General features: G+C 38.8%; 1 protein-coding gene across 2 annotated transcripts in view; it reads left to right on the forward strand.

Moving 5' to 3' along the window:
• Positions 1-22699, forward strand: part of LOC111339157 (uncharacterized) — a 23405-nt gene extending 706 nt beyond the window's left edge. The window contains exons 2-25 of one of the 2 annotated variants that reach the window (XM_022945748.2): positions 1632-1814; positions 4622-4839; positions 5292-5397; positions 6142-6235; positions 6348-6399; positions 7912-7974; positions 8989-9247; positions 9726-10020; positions 10764-10856; positions 11639-11711; positions 12289-12381; positions 13756-13794; positions 14335-14424; positions 15672-15788; positions 16021-16212; positions 16696-16839; positions 16992-17111; positions 17416-17495; positions 17730-17865; positions 18450-18572; positions 18789-18890; positions 19260-19270; positions 19953-20082; positions 20887-22699. In XM_022945748.2, the coding sequence (XP_022801483.2) occupies positions 1632-1814; positions 4622-4839; positions 5292-5397; positions 6142-6235; positions 6348-6399; positions 7912-7974; positions 8989-9247; positions 9726-10020; positions 10764-10856; positions 11639-11711; positions 12289-12381; positions 13756-13794; positions 14335-14424; positions 15672-15788; positions 16021-16212; positions 16696-16839; positions 16992-17111; positions 17416-17495; positions 17730-17865; positions 18450-18572; positions 18789-18890; positions 19260-19270; positions 19953-20082; positions 20887-20934 (2861 nt within the window). In that variant the 3' untranslated portion in view covers positions 20935-22699. The remainder of the gene's footprint in view (positions 1-1631; positions 1815-4621; positions 4840-5291; positions 5398-6141; positions 6236-6347; positions 6400-7911; positions 7975-8988; positions 9248-9725; positions 10021-10763; positions 10857-11638; positions 11712-12288; positions 12382-13755; positions 13795-14334; positions 14425-15671; positions 15789-16020; positions 16213-16695; positions 16840-16991; positions 17112-17415; positions 17496-17729; positions 17866-18449; positions 18573-18788; positions 18891-19259; positions 19271-19952; positions 20083-20886) is intronic. The other variant, XM_022945750.2, reaches the window with a different exon arrangement.
• Positions 22700-24904: the final 2205 nt, after the last annotated feature.

Below are 24904 nucleotides of genomic sequence, written 5' to 3' on the forward strand. Positions count from 1 at the left end.
GATTTAACTGAAGCCACTCAATGGCATGTTATTGTTCCTTCAGTATCACTTTTGCAGCCCTACAAATATGTAGGAATTTAATAACAATATGCTTACAGATCCGATTTATTGTTCCTGAAGAGGTGCAACTTAATTTCATTCAATGGGTTCAAATTCTAAATGATGTTAAAAACCGAAAGCAAATTTAACCTTAGGCTAATAATTTTGGCTTCTGAAGCGTTTCTTTGTGTTTATCGATACTTGTATTGACACATTTGGGTATTCTTATGTAGCATAAGGTACAAAAACAGGCAGTTTAAGACTGCTTATTGACTACCGATATAGCACAGTTTTTATCGCATTGAAAAGAACTAGAGGTTGTAGAATGATGCTAGAAGGTATAAGTGTTGCAGAAGATTTGTCTCACATGCAAAAAAGGAAAACCTTGGCATACCACATTTTTATGAGTATTCTGCTCCATAAAAGAAAGATGACTCAAGTATATAGTGATTAATTGACACTTAGCCAATAATTGCATGGTAACAAATGATCATGTTAACAATAACAATAATAATTATTATCATAACAATAGTAATAATAATGATACTTTTGTGAGGGCTAGCTCAGGAACCTCATTGTTCCTCTGTTGGTTTCTTCTCTAGACTCCAATAATGATTAACTTAATGCTTTTAATTTTGCTTGTTACTTATAAATTATTTTCTTCAATACAATTCCATTTTTGTGAGACTTTTATTTCATATAACAAGGCATCCCGTGTTGTAGGATATTCTGCCATCCACCATTCCATATTTCCTTCATTTCATTGAATAGGATCATCCTGTAAAACTTTTGACCTCAAAAACATTCCTCAAAATTCTGGGTAGGGGGCTGCCAATTAGTTCTCAAAATTGTGACCCTATTTCAGACCACAACACCATTTTTCAGACCTGAGGCCTGTTTCTTGAAGGCCACAGTAACTTAACAGGCCTATAAAGCTGTTCTGTTTTCATTCAAGATAGGGATTCAAAACTTTTGAAAGCTATGACACAAACTACAAGTTAAAGTAACAAAATGGACTGGTGTTAGAATCTGCTTAGAGTTCTTTAAGTTTTTACTTTGAAATAATGCACATTAAGTTACCAAAGCCCAGTTGTTCGAAGGCGGATTAGCACTAACCCAGGGTTAAATCTTAATCCAGGTTTCTATATTTCTCTGATAAAAAGCCGTTTTGGGATAATTTTCCCAATTTATTTTAAGACATTTAATCATCAAATTGTAGACAAATGGAATCAAGGTGAATTTTCTTTTAAAGCTTTCAAATCTGAAATCAAATTTCACACTAACCCTGGGTTATCTTAACCCACTTTTGAACAACCCAGCCCAGGGCTTTAAGAATTGAGACTCTGGCCCCTGTATATGGTCACAATTACCTTTTGTTGCGGCATAATTAACCTTTTCATGGGTGCCAAAGTTAAGAATGCATAAAACTCACCTGAAAATTCAGCTAGAATTATCTATTTTGATTATTAACTTTTATATTATTCATTCACTCCCACAACGACAACTACACTGTATGTTTACATGTATATCTTCAATCTCCAAATCTTAAGTCACAAAGGAAGTTGTGAAGCATTTTATGTTTTGCTCCGCAGTTGTTCAAGGGCGAAATCTTCCTGTTATGGATCCTACAGGAAAGTCTGATCCATATTGTGTACTGAGTGTTGGTAACCAGGAGCAGCGTACAGCTGTGCAATATAATACCATTGATCCTGAATGGCATGAGACGTTACAGTTTGAAGTCAGTGGAGTACCTCAACTTATGCAGAGTGAACCAAGTAAGACCCTTCCTCTAAATGTATTTGAACCATAAGAGAACACTATAAAGTAAGTTGCACTGGGAAAGTGCTGGTTTGTTTGTATTTCATACCTGACAGGGTAAGTTTTAAAGCTAATTTGGTTTTATCAGCTGAGTTGATCGTGTAAATGGGCGACTGTAAAGAGTTTAAATGCTGACATTTTGGGTGTTAGCCCTTCGTCAGAGCGAAGCATTAAGCACTGACCATGATTAGCTGTACAGTGCTAATTTGTTCTGTACAAGCTGTGTAGTTGTGTAGCTTTGTGATGAAAATGGATAGGCTATGGTCAGCTAGCTATTGTTTTCTTTAACCCTTAAACTTCCACTAGTGATCAAGACAGAATTTCTCCTTACAGTGTCAGTACAATATCAGGCAGACCATATTAGTGTTAAAATTAAGAAAAATATCAATAAGGGGATTATACATGTACACGGAAAATAATCCAATATCAAATTCTCCATCATCATCATCATCATCATCTTTATTTTGCGCTATGTTTTATATCATTAACTACAAGTGAGATAAAATAAAAGGAGAAAATAGAAAGAGCAGAGTTTTACATATTGTAGGAAAAGGAGAAGTGCATAGTGACCATAGTAGCAAATACTTTTGAGATTGTCACTACCACGTACATGATTTCACGAGAAAAATATTTATTAAAAGCTAGCATACTATATTAAAGATTTACAAAGAGGGAAAAAGGAAAATAACAAGTAATACATTAAACAATAAATTATTGATACTCAATAGATTGTACAATTATATACCTAACTGCATGAATATATATAAAAATACAGTAATATAAATAATCATAGCAAAAATGATATGAAGGAGAGACAAAAAAAAAATCACATTTGGATTGCAAGAAGGTAGCGCTTACCGGTATACTGCAGAAAATTTTTAGACTGTAAGGTACTTTTTCCCAAGCTCTAGAGGCCATGTAAATCTTGAGAGGCCGTAGTTAGTTCTGGACACCGGCCTGTATAAGTTATCTTTTGAGACATATCTAGTGTTATAGTTATGTACTCCAATTGAGGGTGCAATTAATTCATGAAGAGCTACAGGAGTATTTCACGGGAGGTATTTGAGTTTATAAACTAGGGATGCTATCTTAATGTTGAATATGTTTTCAAGATTATGCAGTTCAAGCATTTTGTAGTAGATGGAAGCATTTTCTCTTTGGGAAGCAAAAAATATGGATCGAATACATTTATTCTGAATTTTCCTTACAGTTTGAAGTTGGGTTTGGCATGCTGATCCCCAGCTTGCCAGACCATAAGAAATGTAAGGATAGACGAGGTTGTAATAGAGTTGTCTAAGAGAAGGAACAGACACATAGTAGCGAAGCTTATTAAGGATACCCAAATTTTTTGCTATTCGATTGTTAACATGCTGTATTTGGGCATCTCATTTTAGGTTCCCATCAATGAATATACCTATTAAGTACTTGATAGTATGTTTTTGTTATATATTACAAGCTGTTAAATTAAGAGATAATTTTTTCTTAGGTGATGCAATAATCATGTAGTTAGTTTTTTTAAAATTAATGGATAATCTATTCACATTACATGAGTATTTTATAACATTCATAAGTTCTTCGTTCACAGTTGATTCTAAACTTGCGATATTTTTAGATGAAAAAAAAATGTTGGTGTCATCAGCAAAGATTCGAAATAAAAGTTTACATGATGATTTTGGAAGATCATTTACATACAGTAAAAACAGCAGGGGACCAAGGGTTGAGCCTTGAAGGACTCCACAATAATAAGTATAGGAGAAGACTCTACATCACCAATTTTCACAAATTGATGATGGCCAGTTAGATAACTTGAGAACCATCTCAATGGGGTTCCACGCACTCCATACTTAAACATCTTATCTAGCAAGATTCTATGGTTAATGGTATTGAAGGCTTTGGAGAAGTCTAAGAAAATACCACAAGGTGTCTTGTCGGCCATATTGCTCGTTCACATTGAGGTGGAGCTGAATGTCATAGATGTCATTTCTCGCATATCCAATTTCTGTGTCTATGCCATCTTTTTGATCGTTTGAGTCCTTGTTATGTTTCTTTTGCTCCTGAATACCATCTAAGTGTGTCATACTTCTCAGCAAGGAATTTTTGAGAGGTTTCAAGGTCGTTCATCTTTTTGTTCATGGCTGCCAGGTCTGCCTTCAGTGGTTGAATCACTCGTAATATTTCTCTCCTCACATCCTTGAGTAGTTCTTCTTTCCACAATTTTTGAAAATCACTTAATTTGAAGCTCATATCCAGATAACTAAGCCAGTAAGAAAGTAATTTAAGATTATTTGAAGATATTTTCTCAGAGAAAGTAAAAGCGTGACCCACCAGGCACCCTGTCTCAAACCCCTACTCCAAGCTAATATCATAAGAATTGTATGCAGTTATAATTTTACTTTGTCCGCTACTCATTACTTGTAATTTTATCTAAATGTAAAGTACGCCAGTTAGTTACACATGGGAGTGACCAACTCGAAAGCTTAAGCTGCTTTGGTCACTGCGCATAGTTTATTTTTGATTATTTAATATGTAATTTATTGTTTCTTGTTTATTTTTACTTTTGTGATCTAGAGTAATCTTTGCTGTAATCTCTTGAGATAGTGCAAAATAAATCTGTTCTGTTCTGTTCTGTATGCCAGACAGTTAGAAGAATTACTGAATAAAGGAGATCTGGGGAATGAGTTAACAGCTGGGCAATGAAAATGGATTAGCTTTACCGACAATCTGTCTTTGTTGATGTTGTTTAAAAATTGCAATTTTCTTGTAGTTGAGAATGCCATGAATTGCTGCCTTCAACACTATGTTCAGATTGATGTGTGGGACTATGATACTCTCAATCGTGATGACTTCATGGGTAGAATTCAAATTCCAGTCTCCATTCTGTCGGAAGAAACAACAGCTCGGTGGTTCCCTCTGGGAAGAGGTTCAGCCAAAGATAATGTTCGTGGTGAAATATTCTTTGAGCTGACCCTGAAGGCATCTCGGGTATTGGCTGATATTGAGTTGCACACAGTCACCAGGGCTTAACATTGACAATAGCCAACTAGCCACTGACTAGTAGAAATTCAGTTTTGGCTAGTGGTTTTCGATTTCCACTACTAGCCAGTTTGGCTAGTAAACAAACTGAAATTTTTGTAACATGTAAGTTGTCACCAGCCACTTGGCTAGTTGAAAAGTTAGTGTTGAGCCCTGGTTACTGTACCTAGTACAGTCAAACCTGCACTACAGACTATGACTGTAGTCAACCTATATTAATAAGCAGTTACCAAATGAATGGGGAATGACTGTGTGACCTGCTTAACACAGGTTGACCACTTAGTACAGGTTCCACAGAAAAGGAGTGTAGTAGCAAAAACATGATAACAATACTACCAAAATTGTGGGTTTTACTATTGATATAATTATTTAAAACAAATTTTCTGATTCTTTTTTTTAAGCCAATACCAAGATGGTGTGTGGACCATGAGCTGTATTCACTTTGCAAAAGGAAACCTGGATTTGAGATTCCTGTGGCATTTGGAGATTCTTTGGTTGATTTCCCAGGTAAATGTATGATGAAACTCAGCAGTGCAATACCTGTGAGCTACTGTCTTTAGATTATAAAGTAGCATGAGGTCCTATCTGTACATTATATTTTAAATAAGTGCTCTTTTTGTCACAACTAAAACACAACAAATTATTTTCATTCCTATTATATTTCTCACCTAGATGTTTTTATTTTAAAATGAACACTTCACCAACTGAAGATGACCAATAATAACAAACTTTTGACACCAAAAATCACTTGATTTGTTTATCTCTCAAGAATCTCTAGGCACCTGTAGAGAATCAGTTGAAAGTTAAGTGATCAAAGAGATTCTTTTCTCTGGCATAAGTTCTACCTCAATGATATTTACATCTATGTATGCTCTGCTTACCTATAAACCTTTTTTCCTAAGAGGTACAAAAACTTGATTGACTCATACCAAAATGGGGCTTTTCAAGGCCAGTGAATAGCAACTGATCAAATTTTGAAATAAACTTATTGGTTAAAAATTCTAAATGGTAGAAGGCAGGCCAGTTGACCATTTACAGGGCAAAGGCAGTGAATTTCACATGGGACAGCAGAACATAAATTCCATGAGTAGTAGTGTAACAGGCATGAAGACTCCTAACAACCATCTAATTAGAATTCTAGCACCAAGTAGCAACGAGGCCATGCTGCCACCTACATGGTTCTTGTTTAATAGTAGTCATTTTACATAAGAATTGCTGAGGTGCAATTACTGGATGAATTTACTTTGGCAGGTGAAGCAGAGAGAGTGGAGATGGTTATTGATGATGTAGTTGTTGAAGTCAGTAAACACAGAGGTATTGGGAGAATGTACCTCACAAATTTCAGGTGGGCAATATTTGCAAGCCCAGTGTTTTGTGTTTTTGCGAAATGAGTAGCCATTTTCTGGATTTTTCTGATGGTAACATTAGAATTTATTTGTTTTTCACTTGTTTTCCAGACTTGTGATTCTCTGTCACCTGTCAGGTTTGACTGCAGCTGGGAATACTTATGTGAGTAACTATCAATCATGTGGGAGTTAATTTTGGATTCAAGCATTTTTTATTTTTCTGGAACCAACTCTTACCTGGAGCAGAGTATTTCTGTTAATAAGGCAGTAGAGGTTATATTTTTGAAATTGGATGCAACTTTGTCATCACACATTTGTGATTTTTTTTTGGGGGGGGGGGGGTGGGTGTGTTTTTTTGTTTTTGTTTTTTTTATAGGTGATACATATATCTTATTAACCAAGCGCGAGGGCCGTACTGGGAGAATATTGGCCTGAGGTCTTGACAGTACGGACCGAGCGCAGCGAGGTCCGTACAAAAAAGACCGATGGCCGATATTCTTCCAGTATGGTCCAGAGCAAGCTTGGTTAATAAGAGATTTATTACACGACTGAAGTTCAAAGGGACACAAGTGCGGTATCATTCGGGACCATTCGGGACACTGCCCAGTCCAATACTGAGAGAATATTGACCGGCAATAGAGCATTTTGATTGGTTGATTTTAGTTAGTGGCCCTCTGACTTCCTGAGTCGTGTAATAAAGACTTTTACATGTCAGGTCAGGCTTTTTGCTGCAATAAAAGTTGGTCATTTTGTATCTCAAAAATAAATTGGCTTATTCCCTACTATTTGCCACCCAGTGGAATATCCATTGCTAAATTATTATTATTATTATTATTATTATTATGGTATAAATATTAAAACAAGTTTAACAAAAAGTCTCTAGCTAAGAGAAAAGTCTTGAATCTCTTCGGTATTAACAACTGTTCTACAGAGCAGCAGAATTCATCTTATGTCTGCATTATTTTGCTTCAGCTTCATTCAGCAGAACAGCAAATAAATTGCCAATACATTATCGATGTCCTTAATAGTAATAATAAATTTTTCCTTTAAAATATTTCACAAAAAGCAGTTCTCTAAAAAAAAGAGAAAAATTCAGTAAACTAAGCTACGTAATAAAAAATTGACTTCTTAAATTCTGGCTTGCGCACTTTCCGATGTAATGTCAGTGTCAGATATATTGGCTACTCTTCTCTTTCTCCTGGTTCCTCTGAGACACAGCAAAGCTGTTAATTATTATTATTATTGTTAATAATAATAATAATTATTATTACTAAAAGTGGGTAGTTTGCCATTTTTTTTTGCATTGTTCTGTTCTGCAAGAGCCTAATATTGTATGTCAAGAACAATCCCTAAATTTGCAAAAAGTACAGTGTAAATCCCCAAAAATTTCCACGGTACATAGTACTTCCAGGAAATGTATCCTTGGAGATGAAATGTTTGATGGGCTAATAGAGGGGATGGTAAGGCAGCAGTCTTAATTTTAAGCCCCAATTAAAATGGAAGTGGTTTCTAACAAAGCATTTCAAATCTTTTGATGGCTTTTTTGCCAGAAACCTTTCCCTTGTTTACAAGTAGAAGTTGTGTTACTAATGATGTAACATACCTTAGCTGATGTTGGTGTAGATAGTGATTATTTCATATTTGATTTTTCCTTTCATTTTGTCTGATGTTACAGGACATGTCTTTGACGGTTGCATTGAACAATATCCATTCAGTTGACAGAGGAGAAGATGAAAAGGTTAGTTGCCTTAAATTGTATTTCTCATAAGCATTTTCATAGATTCATTTCAACTCCATGGGGGTCAGGAGTGTAGAAAGACTGCAGAATTCATTTGTAAATAAATATGCTTCTCATATCAAAGCTAGTACATAAGATGCTCTGTCGGCTGCTCCAAACTGCTCTGAGGTTGCTGCTGAATTTTGCTTCAGCCTCAATATTTCCAAAAGAGGAGACATCAGCCTTATCTCTCCTTTCAAAAGTCACCTAACAGTGTCAAGTAGACGAATCTTTACTGAAAAACTAGTTTTGTTTTACCAGAGATCACTTTGGAGTATTCTCTACATGAGATGCAAACTTCACTTCAGACCACACCCACAAGTAACTGTAAGACTTTATTTTGAAAAGAAAAAATACATGTAAATAGAATCAAGAAAGTCGATTAGTTTGAGAATTGTGATCTTTATATGTCAACAAAACCTGTAACTAAGAACATGCCCTTATTTGGTGTTAGACCCTACGCTCCTTTTCTAACCTTTGATTATTAATGAGTATTAATTATTAATTACTTTGACTGAACACATGTGAGGTTTATGGATGAGTTATTAGGGACTTTAAGCAGTCAGGACGGCAACGGCACGGAAGACGTCGATTAAAAAAAGGAGTTTCTACTTTTAGTTAGAATTTCGAAAATGGCTGCATGTGTTTGCCGTCTCATAAGGCGCCAGACTTCAAACTCAACATAACGCATAAAAGTAGCGTTGAGTTCCAAATCAAAATTAAAATAATTTGCCGCCGCGGTTTCGCTTCGCAGACGACGCAATTTTGGGGATTTCGCGTTGTTGTTTTGTAAAGGACGGCTAAGCAATGTACAAAGTTTTAAAACACACGTGCTGGGCTATTGTTCTACCAATTAGATCAATTGTTTTTCCACGTTCTCGTTGCCGTCGCCGTTGCCGTCGTGGTTTGCTTAAAGTCCTTATTAGCACTCTGAATGCTTAAACACATAACCCCTCTCTTCTGTCTTTCGCTAAGGTTGTTTCAAGGACTGTTAGAGGCAATGCTGGTGTCTCTGATGTGAAGACCCTGACTATACGATGTTGGGATTTCCGTACCATCCGGCTAATCTTCATGAGAAAACCTCAATATTTGCAAAGCTTTTATTTGCCTCCGGAGCCAGGAAGTATGCAGTCCAGTCCAGATTCCATTCTTGCTTCATTGCAACCCAGCAGTGCAGAGTGTATCAAAGACTCAAGCCTGCCGTCAATAGGTTCGGAAGGGGAGGGCACTGAAGGTGAGACAACCGTAGTTTTGGAAAACGGTTTTTCTTTGATCTGCCAAAGTACTTTTCCATTCTAGAAATATCCCGTTAATCAAAATGCGGCAAAATTACCGTCTTTAGTCCACGACGAAGCATTGTGTTCCACCAGTAAACGATAGACTAATTCGATTCAGATACTCACTGAGAATCCAGAACTTCTTTATCTCACGTTCCTGGGTTGAGATGATTCACATCTCTCCTAGAGCAGTTTTCAACATAATCCGGGATTGCATTGGTTTTGCTTAACTATGCTCTGTGATTGGTTGGGAAAATTTGTGCTACTCCCCCAACCAATCAAATACATAATTAAAACCAGGCGCGCTTGGTCACTCACGTTTCCCCACCCTTTTTCGAGTTTTCATCGGCTCCCTGGGTCATCTCCCTTTCTTCTTATTTGCCGTTTCTAAAGATATTGTTTACCTTGACGCTGAGAATACAATATGTACAACAGGGAAGCAGCCTTCAGGCCAGTCTCAACCAACAGACCTTCTCGTGCCAAATGACTCCACAGGTAACCTCACACGACCTAGCAGTTGCAGCAGTTTCCAGATCCTGTCACGCAGTAGTAGTAGTAGTAGTAGCAGTGTGGCGGGTGTCAGCTCACATGGGTCTGATGGTCCGCAGCTTGTTCCTCAAGGTAGCTCAGGGGTGTTGGGTCCAGGATTATTAGCGGCGGCTCTCAGTGGTGTAGGACCATTAAGTAATGCGTCGGAGAGATTGAAGACTGAGTTGATACCAGCGTCCGCGTGAGTATATAGAGAAATAATTTCATTCGATGTACAAACAGTTCCTAAACAAATCTTGAAGAGGCTAAAAACGGTTTCTCCGTGATCGTGTCCATTCACGGATCCCTACAACTCCCCCCATCCCCCAATCCCCCCCTCCCTGATAAAAATCTCTTACGTTCCACAACCTGTTCCTGGCCCTCAGTTGGTGGAGAGGAGCGACGAGTGAGCAGACGATGAAAGGCGGCTGTCGTTGTCAGAGGAAATGTTCTCCGTTTGACGGTTTGAGAGCTTCGTCTTGGCTAACGTTATAACACCATGTCATTAACTTACACTATTACGTACGAAAAGGGGAGAGGGAACAATGTCTACGTTTTTGTCTGCCTAATAAGCAATTTTCAAATGAATGTCGAAAGTAACCCGAGATTGCTGGGGTTTTGCTTTCTTTGCTCCGTGATTGGTCCGTAAAACTTGCGCTACTTTCTTGACCAATCAGATTCAAAACTTTAACCACACGAGATATGGTCGCCCGCGTTTTCTCACGCTTCAGGAAATTTGCCTGTTTTTACTTTGAGTTCTCATTGGCTCCCTGCGATATTTTCCTTTGTTCTGATTGGCTGTTGTGATTACTTTGGTTTTGGTCTCATGAAATTCAATAAAAAAGCACTCTATTGATGATAGAGCGCTCTTGTTTAGGCACAGTGTTCCAACAATTTTGCAACAACTTGTTAAATAGTTTTGTTCTCTTTTTTTTTCTTTTGCAGATTTTTAAATCTTTACATAAATGTGTTTTATCAAAGATTAGAGTACCTGGCCTTGAATGCTGTCGACAATCCTCCGTCGCTGCACTTTGTTAAGTAAGTGAATTTCCGTCGATATTATCATACCAGTCACGGTCATCATTGAACTCGTTTGTGTGAAACAGTCACACAGTGAGAATTTTAGAATACGCACGGCCCCCAGCTAGTAAAGTTACTGCGTAATTGTCTGCAGTGGTGCAAACAGAGTAATATTAGATTACTTGTAACTGACTATTTTACTCCCGAGGTCTTTTGCTTCAGATTGGGATTTTTTCCAGTTGATGTAGTGTCTTCGTTTGTGACAAAAAAAAGTATTGTGTTACCAACTTAAGGGTTAACATCACAAAACGAATTTCCTTCGCGTTCGGTGCCAGCCGCAGTCGTTATCAAAGATGAAGACAGTAATAGTTTAGTCTTAGCGTAAATTAATCAAGTCAGCGGAATTTCTTCTGTCGAAGAATGTTCAAAAAGTTAGCTATATAATTCTTTTAGAGTTCTCCGGAACCTAAGGAGTCGATGGAGAAATAGCGCCCCTACCCCCCCCCCCCCCAAAAAAAAAGAAAAGAAAAGAAAAGAAAGAGAAAGGAAATAAATACATATTTACGATGATTTGATGGAGGGAGTTAGGTATGGTTAGGTTGTCTCTCCCCAGGCCCTCCCAACTCCTATCATAACCACTTTCTGTCCCTCTGCGGCAGCTTGGGTTTTTCAATAAAGTAAACGAACCACTGTGGTAGGCGACAAGAAAATACGAGATAATTATATCGACTGAGGTATTATTATTATTCTCGCTAAAAGATCATTTTGGTGTAGTAGTTTTGTGACTTTTTCTCCCCCAGAACACTGCCAAGGGACACAGAACTAAGCGGCTGGAGTGTGTATGACTTCCATGAGGAGTTTGCAAGGCAGCAGGTTTGTCCACGTTTTGATCCCAAACGGGATAACCGGGGTAGATCTCTTCCTTGACAATGAAAACTGGATCTTGGTTGAATAAACCACTTTGTAACAATGATGCCTTTACAATGGATTGTGCCAAGTATTCATCGCATCGTTAAGAAAACGTTTGAAACAGGAACCTGATGTGACAGATATGAAACACTTTTCATCAGTGAAATATTTTTTTAGTTTAGAGAAATTCCGATGTGACGAACACTTCTTAACAGTTCAACCCTCCCATAACAATCCATATTCTTTACTGAAAATTCATTTATCAAAGAGGAACTTGACACAACGCCGTCCCACTTTCCTTTTTATGGACACCATTTTGCAGTCACCACGTCGTGGTATCAGAGTAACGTTTAACTGAGGAAAAAAAAAACTAACACAAAACTCCCAGTCACTTTTTGTGGCTGCAGACGCTTAAGTCCACCATGTAGTTCCAGTCGAAGATGTCCTAAATCAATTCAAAATGTTTTGATGGGCCCAACATGGTGATGTGATGATTCGTACATGTAGATGAAATGTTTGTTCTCCTTTAATGTTACTTTAGGTCTCTGACAAATGGCGTGTAAGTGTGATCAACCAAGAGTTTCTCCTTTGCTCATCGTACCCGCCACTTTTTTATGTTCCTGCAGAAATACAGGTAAAGGAAATAACACACTGTCTGAAATGTCTCAATGAGACTCCGTTCTTAGCGTTAACAACGTTAAAATTGTAGGCGTCCACTCAAGCGTATTGAAAATGTTCTCGTTGGTCCACACGTCTTCGAAAACCTCCGCTTTCGTCCGTTTACACTGAACTATAAGCCGGCTTTTGTTGGAAAATACAACTCTGGAGAGCCTTTTCGGAGGGCTAAATGGAGAGAAGAGATTCCCGTTTGTCTGATTGAATGAAATTCAACTTATTCAGTGAATGAAACCAAATCGACAAGAACCCTGTTTATTAGAATTAGGTAATGAGAAGAAAAAGAACACTCCCGAAGTGATAACAACCAAAAACTAACAAGAATAGTTAAGGCCCGGTGGGGCACTCGATATATTCCTGGGTGGGGAGGTGCGGCATGGCCCCTCATACCCTGACCCTGTTTAAGACAAATATCACTGATTTTCCTACCCTGTTTAAGACAGAATTCAGATTTTTGATACTCTGTTTAAGACATAATTAACAAATGGTAAACACCACAGCGTACACTATTGAGTTATGGATGCACGCGGGAGGTTGCTAAGCACGAAAGAAGCGTAAGAGTCGCTCGAGGTGATAGCCGAGAGCGACTCTAGCTTCTTGAGTGCTTAGCAAACCTCCCAAGTGCATCCATAACTCAATAGTGTACGCTGTGGTGTTTACCATTTGTTTTATAACATAACATTGATACATTGTAGCTAAAGAGTTCCCTTTTATTTAACAAATCTTACGCGACCAGAAAAAACAAGCGCGCGCGAAAAAATAGCCTTTGCATTTGCTCACGTCAGCAGCGTACACCCATGGGCAAATGGGGGACGCTAAATTGACCAATCAGAGCGCGCGCTTTACTTTGGTTATGTTATAATTCAGATTTTTGATACCCTGTTTAAGACATTTAATGTGCTTGGTATCAATGCCAAAATCAACGGAATTCAATATTAATTAAAATTAGAGCTTGTAAGAATTTTGCTGTTTATCTTCCAAGAAAAGATATCCTGTTTAAGAAAAAAATTGATAAATCGATACCCTGATTAACACCAAAAATGATAAATTCGATACCCTGTTTAAGACAAAAATCTCGAAAAACATACCCTGGCTGGCCTCACGTCGCCATAAGGCCCTTATAGGGGAGTACCCCGGGAGTTAAGGAAAGGGAATTAAGATTAAATTCAAGAAAAAAACATTTGGGCTAGTGGTGAAGGTGTCCCACCAACCCGCACACGAACAGCGTAGTGGTTTCTACGAAGTCGAAAGCATCCTGAGAAAAGTCGTTAGCTCCACGTTAAGATTTCGTTTGGCCAAACCGATGTTAATTTTTCATAATCTTTCTCAATAGGATTCTACTCTGAAAGAGTGTGCTGCATTTCGTAGCAAAGTAAGTTAGTTAATTAATCAATATAGTGTTTAATTTTTTTCCTTGATACAATCCGGCGTTGCACGGATAGTAAGAACGATGGCTATTCAAGCTAAAAGATACAGTTGTATTGTTGTCTTACAACGCCGTTGGGCCACTTGAAGTTGAAACGTGTATCTTTGTATTTCGTGTTTCTTTAGTGTTTATTTCGCCCTCACTCGACCAAAATGTTACTTCGTGGCCGCTCTAATAGCCACACATATATTCGGGGAGGACTGAGGTTAGGGAAAGGAAATGAGTTTTGCTCGTCTGGAAATAGTAGAAAATTCCCTAGAGTTTTGTGTAGTAATCAACTAGGTCTTTTTCTCATAACTGGTCCTTACTAACTTTTAATAGGTGTGGTGCTAACATCAGCGCGTATATTCTCCATACCTTTTTCAATAGATTTCCTATGGTACTTACAAGGAGAATTTACTAAACACTGAATCAAGAGCTTCTTTAGTTAGCGATCATTTCCTTTTCAAGATGCTCACAAGTGTGTCCGTATTTGTTTTGTAACAGGGTCGTCTTCCAGTCCTTTGTTGGTACAATTTTAAAAAGGGGAATTTTATTATGCGCTGTGCACAGCCAAAGACTGGACCTGCTTTTAAGGTAATATGTTAGGTAGACTTTTTGTAGTCAAGTGGGTGAAAAGGAAGACGCTTGGAAAACATGATTATTTTATATCTCTCAAAAGAACTCCATGTCCAAGTATCAAGGGTAGTTTCTAAACGGAAGCTACATGGAAAGTTGGTAGCGTAGTCAGTCAATGAAACCGAACGCGCCGTGACACCTTTGCCTGACTGTGGTGTACTACCCAAATTGACTAATAAGAAGACAGAATTTAGTTTATTGTCCTAAATTGCAGTCCCTCAATCTTTTTAGTCTAGGACCTTTACGTGAGTCAACTCGTCGCTCTCTCACTGGCTATCCACTTAAAAGAGCTCGTTCGACTTTTACATTTGGACTCTAGGATGGATTCATTTGTTTTCAGATATTTGCCTTTTAATGTCACTGAGAAGGATATAGCTGTAAAATGAATGATAGATAGATAGACAGGCGATTTCTTAAAAAAAAAATATTGTGATGCACTGGCGGGTAACATATAGTTGATTATGAACTGAAAGTTTTAAACCGCCAGACTGACAGACAGATTGACAGACAGAGTGACTGACTGACAGACAAGCAGGCAAACAGATAGTCACGCAGAGACTCACAGATAAACAGACAGACGTAAAGGCTCAGGGAGAGACAGACAGACAAGTGGTCAGGAAGACTGACGGACAGGCAGACAGATAGACAGGCAGACAGACAGATAGTCACGCAGAGACTCACAGATAAACAGACAGACGTAAAGGCTCAGGGAGAGACAGACAGACAAGTGGTCAGGAAGACTGACGGACAGGCAGACAGATAGACAGGCAGACAGACAGATAGTCATGCAGAGACTCACAGATAAACAGACAGACGTAAAGGCTCAGGGAGAGACAGACAGACAAGTGGTCAGGAAGACTGACGGACAGGCAGACAGATAGACAGACAGACAGGCAGACAGACAGATAGTCACGCAGAGACTCACAGATAAACAGACAGACGTAAAGGCCCAGGGAGAGACAGACAGACAAGTGGTCAGGAAGACTGACGGACAGGCAGACAGATAGACAGACAGGCAGACAGACAGGCAGACAGACAGATAGTCACGTAGACTGACAGACAGACAGACATAAAGGCACACAGAGAAACAGACAGATAGGCAGACCGACAAACAGACACGGAAAGAAAGACAGACAGATAGACATACAAACGCGGACATTTAGATGAACTGCTCCTTTCCTCAATTTCATGTTATCTTCTTTCAGAACTCAGTTGATGATGAATCTGTCATTAGCACTGCTAGAAAGTGTAACAAATTTGCAGACAAGCTGGTTATCTTTGATGCAAGGTCGATGTTTGCTGCTGGTGGAAACATGTTGAAAGTAAGTTGAGAATTTGAACGCCTGTTGACTGGAACGCGTCAGCTTTAGAGCCATTTGGCTTAAACATTATGCTTCGCTGTGATTAAAGCATTCGATGATGTATTCCCTCAGCGACCCGCTGTCCTATCGCTTTCTTGTTGTTGTGTTTCTTGATCATGATCATCCCTGCTTACGAGATATATTTTTAGCTGTCTTCCTACTATTTACTCACATAATTACGTCTTTGTCACAGGGAAAAGGAACGGAGGACACCATAAACCGCTATCAAGGCTGTCAGCTATTGTTCCTTGATATTCCTAATATTCATGCTGTGAGAGATAGTTTGTACAGACTGCAAGGTGTCTGTGAGTCTTCGGCACAGAAGAAATGGCTTTCCCATTTGGAATCCACCCAGTGGTTGGCCTACATCACTTGTATTCTAAAGGTACTGTGTTGCCTAATTAAGTTACACAATCTCTTTTTTTTTTTTCTTGACGTCTTTCCATTGTCTTAGTACTGATACACTGATAGTATCCAGTGGCGGATCTAGGAGAAAGGTCCAGGGGGGCTGCCCCCCCCTCCCCCTTATTTTGGGTAAAAAAGTAAACACAAAAGGAAGAAAAGCCGGCCGGCGTACACACACAAAAAATCCGGCCCTCTCTATAGTGGTCTTACGATCCAACATGGCGGCGCGCATGAAATTCCAATTTCAAAAAAGCGGTTCTCCATTTCGATTTTCTCACACTCAATACTTACTTCCTATTTGTGCCAATAAGTTTTAACTTAAAAGATAATTTTGACAATTTAATGACACTTTATTCCACCCGTGGGGGTCTTTGCGATGTTATGTTCAGGGGTGGTTTTTATTGGGATTACATTTTTTTCAGCTTTCAACTGTTAGTTTATTGCGTTTGCTTGTTTGCTCCAGGGTGCCGTGACGTTAGCACGGTTTGTTGATAAGGGAGCCGCTGCCGTGGTGCACTGCAGTGACGGGTGGGATCGAACGTCACAGCTGACGTCATTAGCTCAACTCCTATTGGATCCGTTTTACAGAACAATAACAGGATTCCAGGTACAAATGTCATACTCCAACATTTTATTTTGAAAAAACAAAATTAAAAAAACAGTGGTTTTTTTAATCGCGAAAAACATAATTAAATGCCTCTTGGAGCATACATCCCCTTTAAAAGAGTTCAAAATAACTTTGAATGCCTCCAATTTAAGGTTCTCATAGAAAAGGAGTGGATATCTTTTGGTCACCGGTTCCGTGATCGGCTCGGTCATCCAACATGTCCTAGTCAGCGGTCGCCCGTGTTTTTACAGTTCTTGGATTGTGTGTGGCAGGTCAGTCGATTAATTTATTGCTAAATGTTTGTTTGGTTATGTATTTTTGATACTCACTAATATGTGTTTCCCTCCTTTTATGTGTCCTTTCTCAACCTTACTAGTTGCCTTTAAATTTCGTGGTAACGATTGTTCGTTAATTATGCGATTGAGTGGATCATCAGTGTCTTTTCATTTGTCTTCGCTTGTTGGTACTGTTTGCCTTTGACTCGGTTTGTCACATGATTATTGGGTAGCCTTACGAACAAACCTCTTACATTCTCTTTAGTTACTAATTTACTTCTGCTTGTTTTCTGCCTTCCAGATTGTGCAACAGTTTCCTAGTGCTTTTGAATTTACTCCGCTGTATTTAGTTAGAATAGCAGAACAGGTTAATTCGCAATGGTAAGTATTTGTTATTTGTTTGTCACGTGGAATGTTTTCTTCCCCTCACCCATTTGCTGTTTCTTTCCCCTCCCCTCCCCTCCCCCTTATCCCACCCTCTCCTCCCTCCTCCCTTTCTACAAACCTTTCTCTGTAAACTTCCCCCTCCCCGACATGTTCTCCTTTCATTAAAGATTTTTGTCTCCTGCCATAGCCAATATCTTGTATCCTGATTAAAGTGTTTTTCTTTTGAAGGTTTGGAAATTTTCTTTGTAATAACATGAACGACCGAAAAAAAATGCTAGTATCAACTTTAACCTTATCACTATGGGCTCATTTAAGAGCGGATGAAGACTCCTTCCGGAATCCAACTTACAGGAAATATAACGAGGTAAGATTAGAAAACGTTATTTACGCACCGGAACTGTTTTCAAGAGGAACGTCCCTCACATGCTACTCACCGCTTTTTTAAGCAGTGAGATGTATGTTCCTTTATTAGTATGTTCCTCAGCATGTTATTTCCTGGGCTTGTGGTTTTAAAACACCACACGCTTTCGAAGGAATTGAGGGATTTTGACTTTCAAAATTTTTTACTTTCTAAAAGGTTTTTAACTCTTTAAGTTAAAATACCTTGTGGAAGTGAAAGTCTTGACTTTCCGAAATGTGGCATCAGAACACTCCTAAAATAGGTCAAAGAAAAAGAAAAAAAGCAAAGAAAAAGCATGACGAGATGTTACAGATAATTATTTGTCGTCGAACCTATCCACTTTTTACCTGGAGGCTATTTTCGAGCCGACCATTTGTCGGACCATCTCTCTTGTTGTTATTGTTCTAGTTCTTCCTCTTCTTCGTCGTCTCCTTCCTTATTATTATTATTATTATTATTATTATTATTATTATTATTATTATTATTATTATTATTATTATTATTTTAGCTCAGCCACTTTCATATTTTCTTGTCCTTTCCCTTTGTAGACATTATTTCCCGTGTCCAACCCAAGAAGACTTCAGCTGTGGGTAGATTACTTCCTAAGATTCGACGAGACAGCTTGGTCCACTCAGGATCCGGCCATCCAGGATGACGAGGGGGACACAGAGGTAAGGGCATGTCTCGGATAGTTAGAGGGAGCCGAAAAATCGATGGAATTGCGAAACAGATACCTCGGAGGAAATAAACATTCCGTACATTGTACAGTCGTATGCCTGACGTTGTGAAAGTCAAGAACATTTTGGCCACGCTCGAGCGTAAATAAAAAAAGGCAACAAGATGGATTGATCGTAGTTTATTGACTTTATTTCATTTGATCATTTCAGCCGATGGTTACCAAGCCGCTGGACTCAGTCATATGGGTTCCGGATGAGCGAGCGCGGGAATGTGCCGATTGTAAGCAAAGATTCACTCAGTTCAGGAGAAAGGTATGTAGGTTCGCTCCGTTATTCTCCTTACTTACAGACGTGCCCTTCTTTTAAAACCTACGAAAAGAACTTTTAAACTCAAAACTTCGGTGGGTGCCTGTCTTTGGAATAAATGCTACAAAACTGGAGGAAACAAAATGTAAACACTGACTTTCTTTACAAAGCCGTGAAAATAAACCAAGAACTTACACTGAACTTTGGGTAACAATAAATAACCCTTCAGGTTTCTGACTCTTATTAAGATGTTTTCCTATATTGCTTAGGGTTAATAAATGTTTCTCCATTAACATCCAGTTCTTTTCAAAATTTCTTCGTAATCATTTACGTTTATTTCTCTTTCTCTCTCACTTTGTGACGTCCGCTGGATAGCATCACTGCAGGTGAGAGTTCATTACCCTTTGAGAGTAATCCCTTAATCGTTACTCAAGGTCAAAAGCAAATAACTAAGCAGTGTATAGAGTGCATGTGACTTGTGTCCTAACGTATTATGATAACTTTTATTTAAGAATGACCTTGTGTTGCTTTTTTGTAATTCGCCGTCAGTCGGCTATTCTCGATTCCTATGAGGGACTGGCTTGTCCCCGAAGAGGCGACCATTAGAGCCGGTAGAATTCAAGCGTGCACTATCTGCTTGGTCAAAACAGAAGAACTAAGTGAAGAATTAATTGTCGTGAAACCAAACCAAAGAATTCTCAAGGACGACTCAGAATGATTTTAAAAAATCGCGATCGATGAGCTGTTAAGAAGTCAAATGAAAGTAAGAACAGGCAAACTCCCTGATACGAAGGAAATCGCGTGTGAGTGGTTCGATTATTGGCGAGGGTGACGCGAGTTTTAGTGACCACACAAAACAGATCGCAGTGAAGCAAAGTCAGTGCAATCCTAGTTTTCCTTCGACACTCAGTTGAAAATTACTCTGTTTGAGCACTTTACGTCCAGTGCGTTTTAGACAGAGAATCCCGCCCGTCGCTTTTTACTGTAATGAGGCGGAGAAAGTTCAAGAAAGTTTTTACAGGGAGATCCGAAAATTTATTAATAATTATTGATACTTTTTCTTTGCAGAGCATGTGGTCAAGTATTCTGCAGTGAGTGTTCAAAACAGAAAATTCGCCTTCCTCAGTTCGGTTACATGAATCCTGAAAGAGTGTGTGAGAACTGCTTTCAACAAAACATCAGACAAGTGGACGAAGAGGTTAGTTGGTCCTTTGTTATGTTGTAACTGAGATTAGTTCCGTTTTTGTTGTTGTTGTGAAATGGTTATGTCAATTTTAAATACAAACTTTGTAACGTTAAGAGACGTTTAAATTGCTTCGTTGAACACGTTTATGACCGTTTAATGTCTTCAAGAATTCGTCAAGCTTTTCTCTAAAGTTTCAGTAACTTAACTGGAAAGCCATTTTACCAAAGCGTCAACGAATAGCTTAATTTTTTCGACGTTAAAACCATTAGAAAGTCCCCAGGTAACGAATGTGTTATTAGTTGGGTAGCCTGTTCTACGCGTTTAGTTAGCAAAAGGAAGCGACAAAATAAAGAGCGCGATATTAGCGGCGGAGCGAAAAAAAGCGGGAGGCGTGGGTCGGGTCGATTAACCCTTCAACTTCCAGAAGGGATTAACATGTAGCTTTTCCCTATAATATTCCTCCACTATCCAGGAAAAAGGGTAATGAGAATACTCAAGCTTATCAGGTAGAAGTTGGTAGTCTTGATCTAACACCAAATTCTCGTAACCAATTTAAAAGGAAATATGTAGCAGCTAGAGGGGAGAATTAACAATCAGATCTAGAGAGTTGTTGTGTTAACGGAGGGATGTTTGTGTCGTAATAGTTGGGTCATTATTCGGGCAGAAATATGCAGCGCCAACCGAAAGCGCCAAAGAATTTGGAAGAGGACTCCAGAAAGTGAAACGTAACAGGCGGCGGCGCGATCGTGAATTTGTGTCCAGTCAAACGATCGCAAGTTTTAGAAAATAAAATTGTCTTTTTATTATTCTCTACAGGATGAAGATGAATTTGAAGTGATCGCTCTTCCACATTTTCCAACGTAAACCTTCCTGGCGAAGCACGAGGACAGTTGTCGAAACCAAGATCTGCGCAAAACTCTGGGATAGTTCATCAGATAAAGCACTTGTCTTACCAGATGAAGATAGCTGTCAACTGTGGCGGAATGGAATTGTGATCGCGAAATGTCAGCTCATTAGCAGGATTTGCAGGGAGCGTTTGAAAAATTCCCACACAATTTAAATTGAGGGTTGTGATAACAATAGGGAATATGCCTAACAAGGAAATGTTCTTTAACATGATATATTTCGATCATATCAGTGTAACAAATGTATCCCATGTTTCTGTGCGTCTGTTGAGTTGATCACAGATGATGTCAAAATGTGGTAAGAACAATTAAGGAGCTCATAAGTAACCTCGTTCCCAGGGTCTCTCATCTTCCCGCCCCGCTCAAGGGGGCGGGAAGATGAGAACGAGGTTGGCTTGTTAGGCGCAGTGTCACAGATTTTAATCACAATTTTAATGCCCTTTGTGATCTGTTATTTTACAGACACACAGCAACATGGAGTCTATTTTGTATGATAAAGAAGCAGAAAATTGTTAATGGTGACGTCATCTATGCGTCTGTCCTCCAATAGATCATAACTGAGAAAGAACCAATCAACTTACGAACGTGATTTAGCTTACTGTAGAACTAGCTATGGAAAGTTCTGCAGAAGAGTAATTGTGCTGTTACTATATAAATTCCATCTTTTCGTATAGAATATAACAAGAAATATTTTTAACGGAGAACTGAATATTTAAGCCATTCTAGAGGACGCCCATTGATGAAGGCTAATGAAGGCAGACTTCGGTACTTTTATTCTTAAAAATTCTTGTGAAAATGTGACTTAGACGTAAACGTAACGAAGTTTTATAACCTGAAAAAATTAATCAGTTTTCACTTAGTTTTATGCTTTCAAAAAGGGTCAATCTTACTTTAGACGTGATAATTGGTTTCTTTAAAACATGAGATTTCAACAAGAATGCGGAGCTATCAATTTATCTCGAAATTTTTAGGAAATTATAATTTATAAAGTATTTTCATTTGTGACATTAAATCAAAGCAAATTCAGAGGAACGAAAATCCGTTTGGCACCTCTATAACGCGCGACCGAGCTCAAAGTTTCTATTTTAAATGGAGACACTGAGGACGGACTGGGGACGGGAAGCGATGGGATTAAATAGAAGGGTACGGGCAGGGGGAGGGTACAGGGCCGAAGGTAAACGAGAAATCAAATAGTACGAAATTACAACCCACCTCTCTTCCCTCTACCATGAGTTTTTCGAAAGTTTATTGTACATGGTTCATACAATCTTGAAAAGGTCTTGAATTTTAACGGTCGTCTTGAAAAGTCCTTGAATTTTGTTAAGTCCTTGAAAAGTACTTGATTTCCTTAGTAGGTCATGAAAAGCCCTTGAAACTTAGCAACTTCTGTGCGCCTTATCGCTTTTCTGATAAATTAAACGATTTTGCTATGGAAAATTTGTCCACTAGTAACTACCAAAAAGCGAAAATGGTCGGTATAAAACATGAGTGGTACAGGAAGCAAAGTTGGATCTGTGCCTCAATTTCATGTGCAAGGCCTCCGATGTGGGGCAGTCCACCATGTGCTTTTGTTTTAAGGGGCAACGTAAACATGTGGTTTGGCTATGTTTTGGTCGATGAATTTTTCATTTCCCTTTGTTTTCAATTTAGTTGAGCGATGGGCAGATGTGTATTCAATCGTAAATGGTTTAGATTTATGAATAAAAATTAGTCCTTGAAAACCACTTTTTGTCCTTGAAAAGTCCTTGAATTTTGTTTGTCTGAAGTTTTACGAACCATGATTGTATAACAAAGGAATAGTTCCATGCAAGATATACGATAGATATACCATTGGCCTCATCAGGACATGTTTTATGCTTGGAAGCCGAGAACACGTGCTTCTTTGGGTTTTTGCGGAATACAGTAACAATCGTAATTTTCCAGTGATTTAGATGAAAAGCATAATGTTTACGCTTTGTCGTACGCTGTCTAGACGGACGATGGTATGGAAATCTCCGGATTTTCGCCAGGAGCACGTTTTTACATAGGATCTAAATAAACGATACCGATAACAGATCTTAAATGCCTCTTTAAGTCTTTCCACGGGATAAAAGATAGTGAATGAATTATATTTCAAACGCCTTTGAGATTACTTGATTTCTGTCAGAAAATTGACCGTTCTTGGTCACTCTGCTCACTGTTTTATTTTCCCTCGCTTTTCTTCGATCGTATGAACATTGTCAAGTGTTAACTGTTGACGGGTCAGTTACGCGCAAATCAAGGGTTAAAAATTTTAACTTTTGCCTTCTGGTGTTTTTGTATGCGCACTGTATGCTTGCTTTTTCGCGTTGTAAAAAGAAGCAAAAGTACAACTAACCAAAAGAAACAGTATGTCCAGAAAGAGATCTTATCTTGCAGATTTGCTCTCATGTAATAGTCGTGGAACCACGCTCACGCGATTTACATTATCGCATAGACAGTATACAGTGAACAAGAGTCTACCGTCTACATTATTACGCAACAAGACGAAAAAGGGTGCGTATATTCTTCGGACAGGCAGAAGAAATGAGTCTGTAAAAATTCTTCTTATCTCTCTCTGCTGAGAGAAAAGTGTGACTGTAAACTTTTACAGGCCTTTTGTTAATATACACCTATCCTCTACCGGCGGCCCATACTGTCTGAAAGGTTAAAGCTTGAGCCAGATTTCCAGAAATGAGACGCGTTCAGGTGGAAACTAAAGCTAATTACTATTACTGTTTCTTCTGGTTCGACAGCTGAAATTGCTTGACTATTGGCGGACGTTTTCAGAAAAAAAAAATTTCCGATAGTTTGCTTGAAATCCTTTGTTTGAGTTAGACGCTAGACGAAATTCATTTTTCCTTCTTACTTTCTTTAATTTTTTATTTTTTTAACGAAGCTCCTTTATCACCTGAATACCGCGCGGGAAAATACGCCCAAAACATTAAACATTTCAAAACTGTTTGAATTATCTGTCCTGAAGCAAACATGTAGTAACGCAATCTGGAGTTGAAAAATTTTGACATCAGTTATCAGATATTAGGAGAGAGGCTTCCTAAAATTGATCATCCAAAGGATAGACGCGAGATATGATACTTTGCCTCAGCAAAGAAGGAGAGAAACGATCTGGAGTGGGGAAGGGGGGGCCAGGGCGGGATTAGAGTACTTTAAGTAGTGTCAGTAATGTCCAAAAGGGATCTTCTTCAGGATGGAGAGAGTAAAACAGGGTGAATTTCATCAGCTGCTGTTACAGAAAACCGTGAGGAGAACCAGTTTAATTGCTGGTCCATTGTAAATACTTTTAGATGTAACTCACGAGCGGGTAAGCGCAATTTGGCGCCCCAAGGCTTTTGCCTGTCGATCACCCCATCAGGGAAAATTCCTTTCCTCCCCCAATCCTCCGCTGTTTAAAAAATCCAAGATAAAGGCTACCCAAACTGGACGTAGTGCCAGACAAACATCAGGCCTCTACTACAGACAAGTGAGAAATGCAACACATATAAAGGAAAAAAAAAAAAGAGATAGGTGAGGTGAAAACCGCGGAGTGTGGAAAGTGCGCACTCCGCACTTTCCACACTCTGCATTTTCCAAACCCCCGCACTCCGCACTTTCCACACTCCTCATTTTCCACCTAACCAAAGAGATCATTACCTCTTTCATATAGGCAGCCTCTCTGGTCATCGGTGTTCCCTGAAAGCGCCGCCGAGAATATCAACCTGTGGGCAGTTCGTCTCCGTTCAAAATTTTATAGAGACATCCACTCCCAAGGGAGACATCCACTCCCAAGGGAGAGACGATGCTATCATATGATTATGTTAATTTATATAGTTAAGGTTTGTTTATCAAAAAGAACGCCCTCTTTAATGGTAAAAAGGGAAAACATCTACATTTATGTGAAATTTTTGCTCAAAATATGTCTTGAAAACTCAGGG

The sequence above is a fragment of the Stylophora pistillata genome, chromosome 10 (assembly GCF_964205215.1).
Source record: "Stylophora pistillata chromosome 10, jaStyPist1.2, whole genome shotgun sequence".
NCBI classification, from domain to species: domain Eukaryota; kingdom Metazoa; phylum Cnidaria; class Anthozoa; order Scleractinia; family Pocilloporidae; genus Stylophora; species Stylophora pistillata.